At 39.7% G+C, this 20,076-nt stretch overlaps 1 protein-coding gene across 1 annotated transcript in view; it reads left to right on the plus strand.

Moving 5' to 3' along the window:
* LOC146705518 (uncharacterized) overlaps positions 1-20,076 on the plus strand; it is an 82,030-nt gene that overhangs the window by 46,409 nt on the left and 15,545 nt on the right. The window contains exons 32-47 of the mRNA XM_085461008.1: positions 235-288; positions 1,000-1,053; positions 1,149-1,202; positions 9,163-9,216; positions 9,500-9,553; positions 11,092-11,136; positions 13,245-13,289; positions 14,143-14,250; positions 14,401-14,454; positions 14,555-14,608; positions 15,432-15,485; positions 16,538-16,645; positions 17,607-17,660; positions 17,763-17,870; positions 18,125-18,178; positions 18,381-18,434. Of these exons, the coding sequence (XP_085317134.1) occupies positions 235-288; positions 1,000-1,053; positions 1,149-1,202; positions 9,163-9,216; positions 9,500-9,553; positions 11,092-11,136; positions 13,245-13,289; positions 14,143-14,250; positions 14,401-14,454; positions 14,555-14,608; positions 15,432-15,485; positions 16,538-16,645; positions 17,607-17,660; positions 17,763-17,870; positions 18,125-18,178; positions 18,381-18,434 (1,008 nt within the window). The remainder of the gene's footprint in view (positions 1-234; positions 289-999; positions 1,054-1,148; positions 1,203-9,162; positions 9,217-9,499; positions 9,554-11,091; positions 11,137-13,244; positions 13,290-14,142; positions 14,251-14,400; positions 14,455-14,554; positions 14,609-15,431; positions 15,486-16,537; positions 16,646-17,606; positions 17,661-17,762; positions 17,871-18,124; positions 18,179-18,380; positions 18,435-20,076) is intronic.

Raw genomic sequence — 20,076 nt, forward strand, 5'->3', positions numbered from 1 at the left:
GCCAATCAGCTGAGAAAACATGAATCATCTCATGAATCCCTTTTAATGCAACTGCCAAGAAACAATTAAATCCTGTATTCAGCAATCATTAGCAAAATGCTGAATCAGCCAATTTAGACTAATAGTATAACAGCTCACTGCACATTATTTTGTGTTTGCACTTTTATAGGTCATCAGTGCAGTTCTCCTTGGTTCTTTGCCCATTCTTCATTACGTCTTCTCCTTCCTATTTAGGGGTTTCAAGGAATTCCCGGAGTGAGAGGAACTGATGGTGCACCAGGTTCTGTGGTATGCCTTTGTTTTTATTTCATTTTGAGAGACAGAGCACTGTACCTGTGTAGCGTGTAGAGCAAGGGTCCCCAATCCCAGTCCACGAGGGCCGGTGTCCCTGCAGGTTTTAGATGTGCCCTTGATCCATCACAGCTGATTTGAATGGATAAATTACCTTCTCGACATGTCCTGAAGTTCTCCAGAGGCCTGGTAATGAACTAATCATGTGATTCAGGTGTGTTGACCCAGGGTGAGATCTAAAACCTGCAGGGACACCGGCCCTTGTGGACTGAGATTGGGGACCCCTGGTGTAGAGGCTTGATAGCCTGGAAAGACTTTGTCATTGAAAGGATATAGCTCAAAAACTGTATGAAGGTATTATCTAATCCCTTGGTTTTTCATGTAAAGTGCACCTATTGTGCTCATTTCAGGTCCATTTTTTTATTCTTAGACTCTACTATAGCTGCTTTGCATAATTATTGGGATGATATTCAAACTAAGCTTAATATATTGCAGTGATATTGAGTAGCTGGTATAATTTCCTGAGAAACAGGAAATAACTGTGTTTGCAAAAATGTCCTAAATTTTACCCTGCAAGATCAGCAGCATCCTTGTTTTTAATGTTACTGTTGTAATGAAGGTCATGACATGTAAATCTGACTGGCTGATAAGATAAACATTTTCTACCACGTCTTAGTTTTGATAGATTCCTTGTTGTTGACATATCAGGGGCCAACGGGGAAGACGGGGCCTCCAGGCTCACCAGGACCCCCAGGAGAAAGGGTGAGGCTGCAAATAGTAGTCATGACCTCTGTGATATCTGTCTACAGAGAAGTTTTGTTTTAATGTTTTTTTGTGTTTTTAATGTGTTTCTTCAGGGCTTCACAGGGAAGCCAGGGTTTGAGGGACCTCAGGGCCCTGTAGGCATGTATGTAAGTGATTCTTCTGCTGCAAGGAATCCGCCTGCATTACATTTCAAAACAAAATGTATGTACATACAGTATATAAGCAGCACAAGTTTAGCATAACAACTAGTAAAAGTAGTCAGTAAAATTTATTTATATAGTACTTTTTAAAACAGGAAGTTATTTCAAAGTGCTTCACTTGGGAATAAAAGCATATCAATCGAAACAATAAAACAGTATAAAGAGGGTATAGTAACATATCCAATAAAAGAGTATACTACACATGAATATTACCTAAATGCCTGTCTAAGCAGATGTGTTTTGAGCTGTTCCACAGTATTGGAGCCAGGGGTTGAAAAGCGTAATCCCCCTTTGTTTTCAAACGGGCCCGTGGAATGGTTAGAAGACCACTATCAGTGGATCTAAAGATCCGGTTTGGAGAGTAGGGTTGGAGAAGCTCAGTGATATAGGTGGGGGCCTCACCTTGTAGGGACATGAATGTAAGAGTAAAACTGATATCTATACCCAACCGGAAGCCAGTGCAAGGATTTTAACACAGGGGTGATATGGGAGAATTTATGACTGTGGGAGCCCTGCTGCGGCATTTTGGTCTGCTTGGAGGTGATTTAGGGAAACCTTAGGCAGACAAGAAAAGAGTACGTTACGTTAGTAATCTAAACAAGAGGAGATGAAGGCATGGACAAGTATCTCCAGTTTGCCTTTGGATACAATAGTCCTGAGTTTGGCAATGTTTCTTAAATGAAAAAAGCAGGAGCGGGTCACAGACTTGATATGAGCGTCAAAAGACAGAGGTTCTGAGCAGTAGCTTTTATTGAGGATGAAAAGGACACAGACATTGACTAATTTGGGGCTTGATGCTCTCTGCAGAGGTGGGACCAAGTCATTGTTTTGCAAGTCTCAAGTAAGTCTCAAGTCTTTATCCTCAAGTCTCAAGTCAAGTCTCAAGTAATGTCAGGCAAGTCAGAGTCGAGTCTCAAGTCACTGGTGTAAAAGTCCGAGTCAAGTCACAAGTCTGAAACTTTGAATTTCAAGTCCTTTCGAGTCTTTAAAAAAAAAAAACAACGAAAAAATAATGTTGCAGTTATGCTAAATGTAAATGTTAGACCATGTAATTTTAAAATCTGTGTTTTTCTCAACACATGACAAAATAGTGAACTTAGAAAATATACACAAATTGTGAAATTGCACCTCTTTAAAATGCAGCTCAATTAAACCTAGCTCCAAGAATAATTTTCACCGACAGTTCTGAGATAAGCTGCATGTCATTCTTGGATGCGGTTGTAGGACCGGCTTTAAAATCGCATGACAAAAATATCATACACATTAAAAAAAAACTGCATCACCAACGTAGCCTGGAAAACATTTGCTAGTTAGATGAAGTCAACTATCTCATCGTAGCATATTTATATGCATATTTATAATCATACGGTTCTTGGAGTGAGTGCATACACTCATGAAGTTTAGTAACTTCAGGTCACTGCAACAAGCCCAGGTACAGTTTACCGACGGATGGGTGCAGGACCTTGAAATGCACCGTGTAGAACGAAAGACCATCGTACGTATCATAAGTTTACCAGTCTCACAAATTGTCGTCATAAATACACATTCCTTAACCGTTTATTAATAGGACCTTTGAGCTCAACGGTAATTAATTAGTAGTGGAAATAATTTCTGGTAGCATCACAGAAATGTAGCAGTGACAATAATACTGTATGCTGTAATCGTACTGGGCAATTAGTGATACAAAAAACCTGTTTTATCCTGTGAATAAAAGTATATGTTTTTGTCAATGTACCATAATAACAGAGGCGAAACGCAATATTGTGTCAGGACAATTCACTATTTATGCACAATAAATAAAGGAGCATAGCACGACAATTTCTGTTCAGCGCCAGACTTGCTTGTAACCTATATCACCAGTTATGTTATGAAAGTGACGTATTAACTACTAAAAAACACTGACCTTTGTGGAAATGCTTGGAGCAGACTAACCTGTGAGCTGGAGGGTTCTGGGACGTTATATTTGACCTTTGAATGGCTGCAATCCAGGCCACCCGTCGCCTCTTTGTTACTTCGGAAACATGGCTCGAACAATTTCTCTTCAACGACGTAATCCGATAACAACCGATCTCTTTACCCGTCGGCTTCCCATGGCTGTCATGCGACCGGCTATTGCAGTTAATAATACAACGGCTTCTTGTGTTTCTTTTTATCGCTGTATAACTGATTTTAATTGAAAGCCTGCGTGCGCTAGTACCGCTTGCCACGAGTTCCCAGAATCCTTTGCGGTTCTACCCGTGAATGACGTCACATTTTCAATCTCTATATAATATGCATGTTAAATTTTGTATTTGGGGTAAAATATCAAGTCTTTTCAAGTAAACCGGTTCAAGTCCAATTCAAGTCCCAAGTCATTGGTGTAAAAGTCCAAGTCAAGTCACAAGTCTTAGAACATTTTTTCAAGTCAAGTCTAAAGTCATAAAATTAATGACTCGAGTCCACACCTCTGGCTCTCTGGGGCAATGATCAATCACTCAGTCTTGTCTGCATTCATCTGCAAGAAATTGTTTGTCATCCAACCATTAATCTCTTTAAGACAGTCCATTAGAGGGAATAATTTGTCTAATTCCCAGGGTTTAAAGGAGATGTATAATTGGATATCATTTGCATACAGGTGGTAGGAAATAATTTTGAAGCTACTAATGATACGGCCTTAATGAAGGATATATAATGAAAACAATAGGGGGCTTAGAACCGAACCTTGCAGAACTCCCCATGACAATTTAGCTACAACTGAGCAAAGGTTTCCCACCGAAACTATGAATGTTCTATCTGCCAGAAATGAGGCAAAACAGATCCAGATATCCCCACCATATGATTTAAGCGGTGAATTAAGATCTGATGATCAACGGTATTGAAGGCCGAGCTAAGGTCCAATAGGACAAGGATTGAGCAATCGCCTCTGTCCGCGGCCATCAAAAGGTCATTTGTGACTTTGAGGAGAGCAGTTTCTGTGGACTGTGACTTTCTGAATCCCGACTGAAGGTCATCAAGAATGTTATGTTTCTCCAGTGCCTTCTTTACTTGGGACCAAACGACCTTTTCTAATATTTTAGAAATGAAAGGAAGTTTTGAGATGGGTCTGTAGCTTGACTGAAGAGTCGGATCCAGGTTCGGCTTTTTCAGCAGAGGTTGAATAACACTCTGTTTAAAGCACCTGGGGACAGAGCCAGACAGTAGGGAACAGTTTATCCGTGTGACCACAGAGGGCCCAATGGTGTCAAAAACTTTGCAAAATAAAGAAGTAGGTAGGACATTGAGGGTTTCATTTGGATCAGTATTTCTTTTAGATCTTCTAAAGAAACTGGGTGAAGGGATTCCATAATTACAGGGTGTGGAAGATCGTGGTTGAAGGGACTATCTGAGGGAGCTGAGTTTCCTCTTAGGTTACTGATTTTGTCTTGGAAAAATCTTAGAAAGTCATTGCAGTCCTTATCTGAAATGACAGGTGTACACGGAGTTTGGGAGAGACTATGTTACTTACTGTACTGTGAACCTTAGGATTTCTTTTTCCTACTGCAAGTCGTTTAGTGAAATAAGTGGCTCTTGCATCTTTCACCATGTAGTTGAAGGTAGATAATAGTTCTTTTAGGTGGAGCTTATGAACCTCAAGTTTTGTGGCTTTCCACAGGCACTCAGTTTTACGGCAAATTCGCCTAAAGCTGCAAATAGCTTCTGTGAACCAGGGCAGGGATTTGGTAGTGCCGCTTTTCCTGATTTTAAGAGGAGCAACTTTATCTAGAATATTTTGACATTGCGAATTAAAGGGTCAGTAATTAATCGTGAATGCTTCACATGAACAGAGGGCAGTGTGTCAGAAATAAAGGAGAGATCAAATAAAAGATATTTATGATCACTAATAAAAATGTCCTCACGACAAACTGGACCGATATCCAGACCCAGTGATAGAATCAAATCTAAGGTGTGGCCACCGCTGTGTGTTGGCCCAGTTACGTGTTGGGTAAAGTTAAAGGAGTCTAAAGGACTAAGAAATTCAGAAGCAGTGTGGCATGATTTGTCATCAACATGGACATTAATATCCCCCAGCAGAAAGATTTTATTCAGCTTGATGGTGGAGGATAGAAAGTCAACTAAGAAACTCCTCGCTAGTGCCAGTGGTCTATAGATTGAGATCACATGCAAGGCTGGACTGGGACAAAAAATCGGCCCGGGCATTTTGACTAGAGACCGGCCCACCAGGATAAATGTGACGTCATTCAGGGGTAAAACGCAAAGGATTCTGGGAACTTGTGGCAAGCGGTACTAGCGCACGCAGGCTTTCAATTGAACTCAGTTACACAGCAATAAAAAGAAACCCAAAAAATGCCAAGAAGCTGTTGTATTATTATTAACTGCAATAGCCGGTCGCATGACAGCCACAGGAAGCCGACGGGTAAAGAGATCGTTTTTTTATTTTTATCGGATTACGTCGTTGAAGAGAAATTTTTTAAGCCATGTTTCCGAAGTAAGAGCCGACGGATGGTCTGGATATACCAAATATAACGTCTCAGAACACTGCAGCTCACATGTTAGTCTGCTCCAGGCATTCCCACAAAGGTCAGAGTTTTGTAGTAGTTAATACGTCATGTTTCTTAACATAATTGGTGATATAGGTTACAAGCAAGTCTGGCGCTGAACAGAAATTGTCGTGCTATGCTCCTTTATTTATTGTGCATAAATAGTAAATTGTCCTGACACAATATTGCGTTTCGCTTCTGTTATTACCATGGTACACTGACAAAAACATATACTTTTATTCACAAGATAAAACAGTTGTTTTGTATCACTAATTGTCCAGTGCGATTACAGCATACAATATTATTGTCACTGCTACATTTCTGTAATGAACCAGAAATTATTTCCACTGCTAATTAATTACCGTTGAGCTCAAAGGTCCTATTAATAAACGGTTAACGAATGTGTATTTATGACGACGATTTGTGAGACTGGTAAACTTACCTTTGTTCGTACGATGGTCTTTCGTTCTACACGGTGCATTTCAAGGTCCTGTACCCATCCGTCGGTAAACTGTACCTGGGCTTGTTGCAGTGACCTGAAGTTACTAAACTTCATGAGTGTATGCACTCACTCCAAGAACCGTGTAATTATAAATCTGCGCGTGGTGAAAGTTCGGCAGCACGCTGACGTCTTTTCTCCACTCATAAGGGTCTGACCCTTTCACTCCTTTGATTTTTCCTCGTATCTTTTCTTTGTCTTTTCGTCGAGTCTGTCTTTGTACGGACCGGCATTGTTCTCCTTTTGTTTTGTACATTCCTTTTTTGTGCGGCAAAGAAAAACAAGAAGGTATTGGAACCGGAGAATGAACGTTTTGCGGTGCTGCAAATGCTTGCGTTTGATGCGGTACTTGGATTGTTTTGCCACAAGTTCCCGGCATGCAATGCGCGAAAGTCACGTGATCGCTAAACAAGGGGGGGGGGGGGGGGGTGCATCCGGCCTCCTCGGCTGTAATTGGTCCAGCCCAGAGTCGATCATGACCAATTGGCCAATCCAACACCTTTCATTATATATACCCTTCCTAAAAAAAAAAAAATCCATCGGGCGTACCGGGCAAATGCCCGGTACGCCCGATGGCCAGTCCAGCTATGATCACATGGAAGGGATTATTCCTGTTTATCTTCATCATCTGAATCTCAACAGAATTAAAAGAAGAGGTCTTCACCAGATGACAGAAAAAGGAGTTTCTAGCAATAACAACCAGCCCACCTCCACATCCTGAAATCAATGGTGTGGTCAGACAAATACAGACAAATCTGCAGGGCCCAGTTCATTGAAATGAGGAAATTCCATATTTCGCTGCCAAGTTTCCGATAGGAATAAAAAATCCAGGTTATTCCAGGTTATTCCTAATAAAACAAAGGACAAATGCCTTGTTTGAGATTAAACGACAATTTAATAGGGTCATCTTAATCAGCGAGGCTGAAACATCTGTGGTTAGATCCTGAGAGGCTTGGCGCAGGTTTGCCCTGCACGATCCCCGGGACTTCTTACCTTTTATCGTAAGCCGCGGTACAGTAAGACGGTCCTTATGAAACTCGTGCGGAGAAGCCGTGCATTCAGCTGGAAGTCCGTTTTAGCTAAAACATCCAATGTTGGGAGCCTCGAGCAGGATGCTAAATCAGCGGTATTCCTATATTTCCATAATCTCACTTGGATGCCCGCTCTCCTTCCTCGCTTCCTCCGGCAACTTTTTGTCGAGGAATGGCAGCTCCGGTTTCTGCCTGACACAAGCAACCATGGGAGGTTATGGGCATCAGCTTATCACCCAAGTGGTGGAGGGAAGCCTCCAAAGTGTTTCTCATTTTTATCCGTCAACTCCATTGCTGATTTGATCCGAAATAAGGTATTTCGATCATAAACGTAGGTAGCTGTAATCTCATCCACAAACAGCAGCAGAATAGGTAATACAACACAAAACAAGAATAGAGACCCTGACAGCGGTATTGCCGATCTGAAGGTGACTGGCTTGGCTCTGAAGTATATTCAGTCTGTTACGTAAGGCCCAAAATGGCCTCCGTACAAGAAAGTAGTAGCTCTAATATTGACCAGTAACGAACCACCACACGCACACTGTAATGGGTTACACAAGATTTATTTGTTCTTTCTCCGGGAAAAACTACTGGCTGAAGACACAACTCTGGCCAGGAATACAAGGCCCAAAGCCACCGCGGTCAGGACAGGGGAAAGGTGGTCAAAGGAGCCATCCACCTTTTCAGGCCTGACTTCATCAAGGCTGGGTCTCCACATCACATCCTGGGAGCTGGAACTTCCCCAAAACTGGTCCAGTTTCCTTGTCAGGGGCACAGAGAGTCTCCAGTCCAGTGTTTGTTTTCCTGCCTCCCAGCACATCCACTCACATCCCAATAAGAATGAGTCCTCCCTCCAACATCCTCAGATTATTTTAAAAGCAAAACCAGGCCAGGTTAAAAATCTTTTCCGTTAAAATGTGCACACTTCATTCTGGATCTTCGAGGCTTCCCTGCTACACCAGTGTCCTACTAAAAAAAAAAACAACGACAACACCTACTTCCTGTTTCCTCTCCCCTTTATAGAAAAGGGCTCCAATCCTCCCCAATCAGCTGCTCCCTGTATTCAACTCCAAATAGCTGGCAGCTGGACTAGAGTAGAATCTCCACTCCCACATGGGTGTGGCCCACACCTCACATCAAACACAAAGAAACACCAAAGCATGCAATTAATACAAAACAAAATCTAAAGTAATGCCAACCCAAAAGCTTAGTGGGGGATTCTCTCCATCCTTTTCCACCATGCTATACTCTGTAACAAGTCTTTTTAGTGTATTTTATAGCTTTTCCAGAAAGAAAGAAAGAAATCTGTCGCCACGACTCTTTGACCTTACATTTTTAAAAGTAAATGTGTAAAATTACAGAAAACCATAATTTGACCGCTTTGGTGTAGCATGAATAGCCATGGTTGAGGTTTTATCAGTAGGAAAAGCTGTAAAACCTATGAACATACAATTAAAAATCCGAAATTTCTGTTCTCTTTCACATTTTACGAAGCCATACAATTAGCCAGATTGTAACCTTTGCTGGTCCAATTCTGGTCCCCAGGCCTTTTGTTTGATATAGTGGTTAAAATTGGTATTACATGAGAATACAGCTCGGCCCTAGTTGGACTTCAGCTCATATCACTTGAACACAATACACAGATGTTTTGGGAAGAAAGTCACAGCTGTTGTGTCTAACAGCTTTTATTAGTTTTGAATGATTTCAAATATGCGCGTGAACATTGTAGTATATCCTGAAATAAAATAATTAATCTTTAAATAATTATGGTATGGCGCTAAAAGCCTACAAGAGCCTTCAGCTCCATATTTGCTGAAATGATAGTAGTAATAATGTCTTGTGTCTCCCTCTGTCATTAGGGTATCCCAGGAACTGTGGGAATGCGTGGGCCAACAGGTTTCACAGGACCGAGGGTAAGATCATCCTCCTGACATCTATCTCACCTTGTCCTTTTTCATATAGGAACTGGACGAAAGATGTTGTTGTACGTACATGAGTCGGTAAATTGTGTTAAAAGTGAGGGACTCAGCTATGAAAAGGGCAAGCGAAAGATTTTTGACTAGAATATTTTTGACATTTAGGTGAGTACAGAAATGTTCTGTTAAAGCTGTTAAAATCTTTTGATTGGAAGTAACTTTACAGCTTCAATTATCAGAAACAATCACAATAAAATTATTTTTCTTTTTTCTGCACCAGGGGGAGCCAGGTTTACGAGGATTACCCGGTCCTGTTGGGAAGCCTGGACCTCCAGTAAGTGTCTGCAGTTTATTTTTGCTTTTTTATTTCCTAACCTTTAACCCCTGGGAGCTATTTGGGGTATATGAGGGGTAGACTGAGTATTGTAAAGCAGATTAGATTAAAGCAGAAGAGATGGTGGGGTCACACCAAGAAGGGGCTGGTAAATAAAATAGACCGATGAAATGTGCAGCTGGTCTACAGGGACTGCCAGTATATGGAGGCAAACAAGTCAGAGTGATTGATTTTACTGAGAGCTCTGGAGGAAAATCTAATGGCGAAGTAAGTGATGTGGCAGGCTCAGCTGAAAGAGGACAAATAAATTGTTCCAATCACTGTCTTCGCGTCTGGCCACAACTGTACACATCAAATGCCAGCTTAATTCTTCAGATAGGTACTCCACTGATCTTCCCTGTTTATTGTTTTTTTCTGTAATGGTACAAAATAATTACCTCAACTTGACTCATATGTTTTTTTTTTCAGTTTTGGTTAAGTTGTGGGAGAAAAACAAAATCTGTGCTGTTCTTGCCAAAGTTTGTTTACCCTATAAATCACTGTCGGTCTTTTTGTTGGTAGATTTAGGAATAAGAAGGTCCCTTGTGCATGGAAAGAGTTAGTTTTAAGTAGTGAAAGTGAGACTGTTTTTTGAAGCTGCCAGCACTCTATGCAGTGTCATTGGAGCCACTTTTTACTTACACAGATGGCTGCCCAACACTGCAGTGAAATCAATGTGTCATAGAAATAAGGCAGTTTGAGCTCAGTTTGAAAGCTAAATAATGTCTTAAACTCGTCATTGTTCCACATCACTGAAGGCATTTAAAGCTGCACTCATCATGGTAGAGAAAAACCCAGGTTAAGGTTCCAAAGATTATCAGGCATACAAATGTTAGTGTTTTATTCTCACTGAGAATAACAAAATACAAGTAAACAAACCAAGGGGATGTGTCAGACAGAAGATATTGTGTTTTTAGATAAGTTAAAAAAAGTTAACTTAAATTTTTAAACATGTGCTTTTAGGTCAATTACAGGTCATAAAATCATTAAAGATACTTAAAGAACTTAATATCTTTTAAGTGTGTTTAGTTTGTATTGGTGTTACACTAGCTTAGCTATGGTTAAAGATTCAGGACAGGTTGAAACTGAGTAACCTAAAACACATCTTTACAGCCAGAGATCACTAAAATTACAGTTTAAAAAAAAATCTTCATCTGCAGATAACAATTCATCTTTACAAATCAAGTAATAGAACTAGTACAATGTCAGTAAATCATAAGATTTTACAGCTTGTGTGAACTTTCTACAATTTTGGAGGAGTGCCCACATAAAAATGAATAAATAAATAAGATAAAATAACAATAATTAAATATAAATACATAAATAAGATCACACTGTTGATCACCTAAGACATCAGCAATATCCAGTTTTGTAGGTTTAACATATTTTACCCACTTATCCCATAGCTGATCAACCACAGAAAGCAACCAATGTGATGTGAGTGTTTTTTAAACATGCAGATATAAGGAGCATGATCTAACTCTGTTTCATTTTTTTAGGGTTTGCAAGGTCCTCCTGGAGAGAAGGGACCCCGGGGACCACAGGTGAGACAAATCCTCACAAGGTGGTTTATCTTATAATTTGGTTGTAAGTGTTAAGTTTCTGGTGTCTCTGTGAAATATCACTTTGAGAAACCATCACATTAAACATCATAATTTATAATAATAATAAACTGAAAATAAAAAAGGACACAAGATGAATAAGTATTTCTGCAAATGCAATTAAACCCTGATTTAAAAATCAGCCCAACAGTCAGAAATATCCTTTTGCATTTGATGATGATAATTATGATGATGGTAAATGGCCTGTATTTGTATAGCGCTTTACTTAGTCCCTAAGGATCCCAAAGCGCTTTACACTACAATCAGTCATCCACCCATTCATTCACACACTGGTGATGGCAAGCTACATTGTAGCCACAGCTGATCTGGGGCGCACTGACAGAGGCGAGGCTGCTGGACACTGGCGCCACCGGGCCCTCTGACCACCACCAGTAGGCAAACATGACGTCTTTTAACTTCATAAGGCAAAGGCCTATTAACTTTTCATTAGTGATTATGATTATGACTACAGCTAGTTTGGTAGTTTGTCTTTGCCAGCATAAAATGGATTTGCTCAAATTGGACTGACCAATAGTCAGAGTTATAGGAAAGTCCAAGGAAGATTAAGATCTAAGTAGGAGAATTATAGATTTACACAAGTTAGGATGCTGTCTTGGAACCATTTTTAAACAGCTGCAGATTCCAAGCTCATTCATTCAAACAATTGTACACAGGTACAAGACATTTGGATTTGTCGCCATTTTGCTAAGGTCCAGAAGAAAAACCATATATCACCCTCAGATATAAAGAAAATTGTTTATGATTTTCAAGAAAACCCAGGAACAACCAACTGGAAAGTGCTGAAACACCAGCATCACTGTACACAGCCAGAGTTTTATTTTACTGAGATGGTGCTGACCAAGAAACAAGCCGCTGCTCCAAAATGAACTCATTCATGCTCAGCTTAAATTGAGCAGCTGCCACCATGGAAAATCCATTTGCCTTCTGGAGAAAAGTTTCATGGTCAGAGAAACAAAGATTGAGCTATTAGGCTCAATGACAAGAGGGAAGGTGAGGGTTTCAAAGCTAAGTGCTTTGTATCAACTGTCAAGTATGGTGATGATAGTATCATGCTGAAACTTGGACACAGTTAGCTGTTCCAACAGAAGAATGATCCAAAATTCATATCAAAACTCAGTTTGGAAAGCAGAATAACATTAAGCTTCTGGAATAGCTTTCCCAACGCCCCAACCTCAACCCTATTGAAAATTTATGAACAATGCTAAAAGAGGCATCCATGTCAGGAGACCAACCAATTTAAATGAACTCTACCAATTCTGCCAAGAAGAGTTGTCAAATATCCAGCCAGAGTTATACCAGAAACTGTTTTTTTGGGGGGGGTTTTCCCTTTTTTACCAGAAACTTGTTGATGGCTATCCAAAGGTTGAGGTACAAGTTACTAAGGAACATTTTACCAAGTACTGGAGGTGTACATGCTTTTGTTGTACAATGTGTTCACCTTGTTGGTGAACTATCGCCAGTCACTTTAACCATCGTCAATCCCTGACACCATCATCCATTGGCTCAACCCCTGCTGAGCAGAAGGACAACTTTGTCAGAGAAATAAAATGTTAAAAAATACCAAACGGCATCACAGGCTTACAGGCAATTTAGTTTAGTTTAGCAACAGCATTGTGATTCATCAAACAATACGTTGTATGCCTAAATTAGAATAAACTGAAAGCTAAAAAGAAGAAAAACATTCCAAAGAGCCTCACAGAATTGCAGTAAATATTTAAAGGCAATTCAGCATGAGCACTAGCATCATTAATCATTAAAATAGCCTGCTGCTAAATTGGGATGATCAGTGTGATAAGCTGAACAAAGCATGCCCAACAAGATTCGATTTACAGATATTTTGCTAATAGCATATTTACCAGAGCAAACGAAAAAACTGTCAGAGAGATAAAGTGAGGAAATATATTAAATAAGGTCGCAAACTGACAGTTTTAAAGGCAATTTAACATTATGCTAAAATTCTTTTCAGAGCCATCACAGCATGACTTTCAATTCTGTGTTTCAACAAGTTGAACTGTTGTTGTTTCTAACAGGGTCGTCTAGGAGATGACGGCCTCAAAGGGATACAGGGTCCACAAGTAAGTTTGAGTTAAATAAAGAAGATTGCACTCTGCATTTTCATTTGGGCAGATTGTGTTTGCCCAATCTCACTCACTGCTTTTTCCTTTATTTAACGTGGCATGTTTAGATTAGGTGTTGAAGAATATGTAGTTCTGCATGCTGTTGAAGGTCTGCCTAGAAAACAAAACCAGTCTGCAGTACTTACTATTCAATTCTATGTTTTTGCTGATTGTCCCGTCAGACTTGTTGATGAAGCTATTTTTGGTCAGGCTTGCTGTGACTCCCACAATAAGACAAAATAAAACTAATCATTTAAAGATCATCTAAAGCTCCACTGAATGAGATGCAGCTGTTGTAAGCTGTTACTGCAGGGAGGGAGCTGTCTTTCCATAAAACTGAGTATGCTGTATTTACATCACATAAATGGGTTTTAATTGATTCATTGTTGCTGATTTCCCTGCAACCCGTTCTTGTATTATATTACTCACAATCCATGAAACAATCATCACAAAATGAGTAAGTTACCAGTCATTTCATCATCGACGTGCTCCAGCGGTGCATAAAAACAGAAGAAGTGTTCATTTGCAATCGTTTGCATTTGTTAGACATGTATATAGGCAAACGGGCAAATATATTGGTTTAAAATCTCTTTAAATTAAAATTGATTGTATATTATTGATGAATTGTACACATTAAAGAGAAAAAATGTGTTGTGATTAAATCACAGGATGTGCTTCAGGAAGTGTTTACTCCAAATTAATGAAAAAAATAATCAGTGAGCAAAATAGTGATTGTTTTTATATTAGACTTTAAAAAAATAACCTAATTGAAAAAGTTTCAATTTGTATTCTTTTTTCTGTCATTTTTAAGGGTCCTCCAGGTCTACCAGGTCCTGATGGGGCAATTGGAAAACCAGGACCAATGGGAAGCAAAGGGCCTCCAGGACCTCAGGGACCACAGGGGCAGGCAGGAATCCCAGTGAGTGGGTACCTACCATCGACTGCTGTTACCTCATGTTGCATGGAGAGATAAATGTCCATGTTATTTGTTTTTCAATAAATGTAAAATCTACTGAATCATCACAAGAGTGCATAAAAGCTGACGTGCATGTCTGTTGGATCTGATCAGGGTCCGCAGGGTGCTGATGGATTATCAGGGGAACCGGGGGAAAGAGGACCTAAGGTAAATTACAGTAAACTTCAACAATTATGTAATGTAAATGTTTTATAATGACAATCTCTTATTTCTGCCTTCATTAATGTTCAAACACTGAAACTTCCAGGGTTTACCTGGATCACCTGGAGAAGCAGGCCCCATGGGACGACAAGGACAGCAGGTTGGTGGATTTTGTTGTGAAGCAATTAAAACTTCTTAGATCTGATTTCTTCACTTACCTCTCCTAACTGCTGGGCCTCTGAAGCCAGCTGATCAATACTTAAGGCACTTTTATCTAATCTTATGAACTTTTTCCTTATTCTGTATATTAGATTTAAAGAAAGTGTGTAGGAATTATTGACACCTGGTAGTAAGATTTGAGCTCAATTTTCTTTGCCTGTGACTGTGTTGAGTCACCATAATATCCATTGATGAGATAACTTGAGACAGATATTCTGTTTTGTTAAAAAGAAAATGTATTTTTGATTAGCAGAGAGATTTTCAGTCCAGAAAAGGTTACAATGTTTTGTGCGGTCACCAGCAACGATTTTGTTTTTGCTTTGTGCTTGTAATAAGTACAGTAAAATTAGCGTTCTCAAATTTCTCTTGCAACGTCACAACTTTAAGCTGCCGTTGTTTTGTTGGTCCATTTTGTTGGAATAACTTGGCAGTGCACCATGGCAAGCTCCATGAAAGAGAACTAGCTTTTATATTATATATTATTATATAAAATGTACACTGATTAATTAAACACTAAGTCACATTCATGGTTCATGCTTGAGTAGCCATAATGACAGAGCCTACAATACAACCCTTATTGTAATTGTTCCATACTTTGAACATAAACTATGGTGTGATTAAGGCCCTGTTTAATGTTCATAAAGAAAATATTATTTTTAATTGGCTTTTTTAATTGCTCCCTTTTTTTTTGCCACCAATTAGTTTTTTCTATTAGAATTTAAAGTTTTGCTGTTCTATAAAGCAGTTTTCACATTTTTCATCAGGGTCCTCCTGGCCACACAGGAATCGAGGGCCCACTTGGAAGGAAAGGAGACCAGGTCAGTGGTAACAGGACCAAAGTTGTATACCCGAAATTATAAACCTTGGACTCCATTATTGAGGAAACACTTGAAATAAAATGTCTTTATTCTCATAACAATGTCAGAGTCAGATTTGAAAAACACTTCTGTCCAATCAGAATTGTAAGTTACAGTGGTCCCTCGCTTTAACGTGGTTCACGTTTCGCAGCCTCGCTGTGTGTGTGTGCAGTTTTCAATGTTTTTTTTTTTTCTTTACAGCGCATTGTGTTCTGCGTCCTGATTGGCTGTAGACCATTGTCAATCAATTTCGTGCCTTGTCTCCTGTACAGTACAGAATGCGTTCAGCTTGTCAAATTTACATAAATCTTCGATTGGTAGCAGTGTGACTCTGAAGTGCTGCACTGTATGTTTGTTTTCTCCCCGACAAACACAAAAATGTCGATGAAACGCCATCACCTGCGGGTGCCTTTTTTTTCCATTCTATAATACTGCACTTATTTTTCTATGAAGGTTTGAACTTTGAGAGTGTTTAAGCAAGAGAGAAAAGTGTGAAAATGTTCATGTCTGTCTGAGAAAAGTGTATAAAGTGTGTAGTGAGGAGTTTTACAGCCTTAAAACATCTGTAATAATTGTAAAAAATTAAGTTGGCTACTTCGCAGATTTCACCTATTGCGTGTTATTTTTGGAACGTAACTCCCACCATAAACGAGGGACCACTGTGCCTTGTATTAATCAGTGGCACAGATGAACATTTTCTTTAATTCTTTTATTGCAACAGAAATTAAATTCACAATAAATGTGACACCTCTGTAGCTGCAGCAATACTCAGCGCCTGTTCATTAAATGCTCCATGCTGAGCAACTTTAAGAAAATGGAACAGTCTGGTCTGGGTACAGGAACCTTAAATGTGGAAGTCATTAAACTACTTTTTCTTTTGGACCTCATGAAGCCAAGGAGACTTTGTTTAGTGATTTAGAACAGTCTGCAAGGGTACAAACGTTTGATAACTAACAACTTTTTAGCCTCCAAAAGCCTGATATCTGACTTTCCTACACTTTACTGTTTGACAGGGGGATTTAGGACCTTGTGGGAAACCTGGTTCTAAAGGGCCACCAGGAGAGAGGGGACCTCAGGGGGGAAAAGGCCTACAAGGACCATCTGGACCAGTCGGTAAAGAGGTAAGTACAATTATCTTTTGTTTACTTAAATTATTTCAGGTGTTGAAACACATGTCCAGCTGCTGTCTCTTAAATAACAGAGTTGTTGTACCGGTGGTGATTCTTTTTTTCCAGAACCCCGTTTCCTTTATTGAATCCTACAAGCATCCTGTCCAGAGTGTATTGTTGTGCAACAGATGTGCTTTTAATTATTGGTAGAATTAAATTACTCTCAGCTGAAAATCTGAAGGTATTTGAGGTCCTTTGTTTTGTTTTTTTGTTTTTTTAAAGTATAAAATTGGTTTGAAAAGCATTAAACCCCCATTTGTGGTACATAAAATGTGGAATTCCATTTTCCTGATACTGTGGTAATGACAGTACCTATTTCACATTTTTAAGGTTTTGAAGTCTTGATTTTATGAAAGAGCAGAGAGAGACCGTGTGGCTTGTAGTTTTTGTAATCATGTCAACAATGACATCTTTTTAAATCTACATTAACCCTGAAAGCACCACAAACAAAACAGGATGTGGCAAGATAAGTATCTTTTAATAATCTTTTTGTTGTCTGCAATACAACAGCGTTATTGTTTTTTAACAAAGTGAAGCCTGATATCTAGTTCAGCCAGCTCGAACTGTTTCCCACTCAAACCTCACTCTCCTTCCAGTTTGATGGTCTATTTAAGCAGAGAAAAATCTCCTATCCTCATGTTTTAACCCTTCCACCAACCCGGCTGTTGGGCTCGGGGGATATTTCCCTATACCTCCTCATGTCCTCATAACTATTTGCGAGAAGTCGTGCTTGAAAGCTGTAGGCCAAACTAACCGTATAATCTTCTCAAACATGAGTTTTCTGACAGATCTGATTCTTTATTACATGTAAAACATTGCCTTATGAAGAAGGAAAATATGTTGGTTTTACCTCACTGTAGGCTTCCTTGATGACTGAACCATTAAGTAACTTCTGTTCCCTCATCTTCTTCAGGGGGATGTTGGACTTCCCGGTGAAGTTGGAGATCCTGGGCCCAAGGGGGAGAAGGTAAGCTTCAGTTTAGTTAAAAATACAATATATTGAACAAGCAGGCGAGTTCTCTCTGGGTGATGTTTGCACTACCGGTCATGTTGTTGTTAATGTGTGCAGGGTGAGCTGGGACCTCTTGGTTTGTCTGGTCGAGAGGGTCCCTGGGGACCCCTCGGAGAAAATGGTGACAGAGGTCCAAAGGGGGAGAAGGGCCACTTGGGACTGATGGTGAGAATATGTGTACTCAACAGTTCGGTGGAAGTTGGATGTTACATTTTAGTAACACTACCCACATTTCCTTCAAGCTTGTTCAATTTCAAAACACCAACAGTGAGATTTATTAGAGCAATTTTTAAGAGCACTGAAATGCAAAAGGGTGACACAAAGTATAGATTATCTAAGATCTATCACTGTAAATTAAACAAAGAACTTCATTCAGATTTATTAAAATCATTGGAAACTGATGTCTTCCTCTTGAACAGGGTGAACCAGGACTGATGGGTGAACTAGGCCCTGTGGGCCTGCCTGGGTTACTGGTGAGTTGAATACCAGAATGTAGAGTATTGATGCTTTTGATATGCTGCTTAGAGTGCTTTTTGAATTAACCTGTATTGAATAGTTTATAGCTGTGACTGATATTTAATGACACACAGTTGGCTTTTTCCCTCACAACTCTGCAGATTGCAAACTGATGTTAATGTGCAGCTTTATTGTGCTGTGATTCTTTTCTCATTTCAGGGAATGATAGGTCCTCCAGGACGTCCAGGTCCCGATGGACCTCAGGGAGAGAAGGTAACAAAACGGTTTCTCATAAGAGTCACAGTGCTGTTAAGATTTATATAGTACATAATTCCAAATAAGAATTTTAAGCGTGCCCTCTAAGAATGTTTTTTCACGACGTTTCAGCAAACTTTTGAAGTGCTTTTCATTATGCACAATGAAGTCAAGCCTAAAAGGAGGCTCAGACTCAGAAAGACACTTCAATTGGTTTATTTTTACTGTGATGCGGGGTTAATGGACGAGTCGTAATAAAGAAGATGGTCTGCACTGGCAGGCAGGAGTTAGGCAATAGCTGTAGGCAGACTCGTTTCATCAGTCAGGGATAATCTGAGGCTCAAACCCAATAGTCTAGCAGCTTGATGAACGCCGTTATCACTTTGGTAGGAAAAGCCAGCTTAGATGCATAGCTGCTCAGTAGAGTTACTGAAGGGCAGGTGTGAATGATCAGTAGTCTGCTGGAGGGAATGAGGCCTCGTACCTGGACACACAAACATGGAAAGAGACTAAGGACAACAAGGGGAAAGAGACCTGGCACTAGAGGAACATATATACATGCTGCATCAATGAGTCAGTCACAATTTACACAATATGTTCTTTCTGAATTTACAGCTCATGTTATTTTCAGCCCAAACAGGGCAGGGTAGGTTTACTCACAACATGCTATCTATACACTGCCTCAGTACATTTCACCCCAAAATTCAGTTTATTTGAGTAATGTTGAGTTTTGGAATGGTTAAGCGTACCGTGCCAAGGGGTGGGCTTGTGCGCTGTTCATGTGGACACTCCCACAGCACACATCTAGTGCCTGAGTACAGACGTTGAAGATTTTTTCAACATCAGCTGCCTCTGAGCAGCACAACTGAAAATTGCTGTTAAATAATAAATACATCTATAGGGCCACCCCTGTTTTTCCACAAGTAACCTTAAAGTCAGTAGAATCCTCAGCTTTAATGTGCTTTGGCTCTTCCTTTTTTTTTTTTAGGCTGACAGTCATAGTTTAATGAATGAATGATAATTTCTGCTTCGTACATGGTTGGCTGAGAGGACCTTTTCCTTACAAGGAAAAAACTGACCTGTTTTTTTTAATCAACATATTCTTTATTTACAGTACAGAGGCCTTTACTATGAGGATTTTAGCTGATGAGCATCAGTAATAAATATAGATTCTTAAATGCAACTTTAGTCCTTATTTTTTTCCTACATCTCTTTTATAAGTCTCCTTCATCAGGCTGCGGACACCATTTAACCTTTTATAGGGCACTATAATATTTAGTTCCTTCTATGACCACCCTACGAAGGATTTATGTTTAAATCAATCCAGTTTAATCCAAATAAATGATTTGCTGCAAAATTCATCTCGTCTTTTTTTTTTTTTTTTTTTTTACAACAGTGGTGGCTTTTACTGCTATACCGTTTATGTTTTTGCCTACTGGTGGTGGTCAGAGGGCCCGGTGGCGCCAGTGTCCGGCACATACTGACTGAATGTAGTGCAAAGCGCTTTGGGGTCCTTAGAGACTAAGTAAAGCACTATACAAATGCAGGCCATTTACCATTCTTTATAGATTTTTAATAATCACCATTTGATGAGTAGGTGACACTCATAGGGATCATTTTCTATGGAAGAACAGTCACATGATCTCTGAAAGTCCTGTTT

The sequence above is a fragment of the Copadichromis virginalis genome, linkage group LG7, assembly GCF_057382275.1.
Source record: "Copadichromis virginalis isolate Kocher_CV1m ecotype Utaka linkage group LG7, C_Virginalis_male_GT1.1, whole genome shotgun sequence".
Classification (NCBI taxonomy): domain Eukaryota; kingdom Metazoa; phylum Chordata; class Actinopteri; order Cichliformes; family Cichlidae; genus Copadichromis; species Copadichromis virginalis.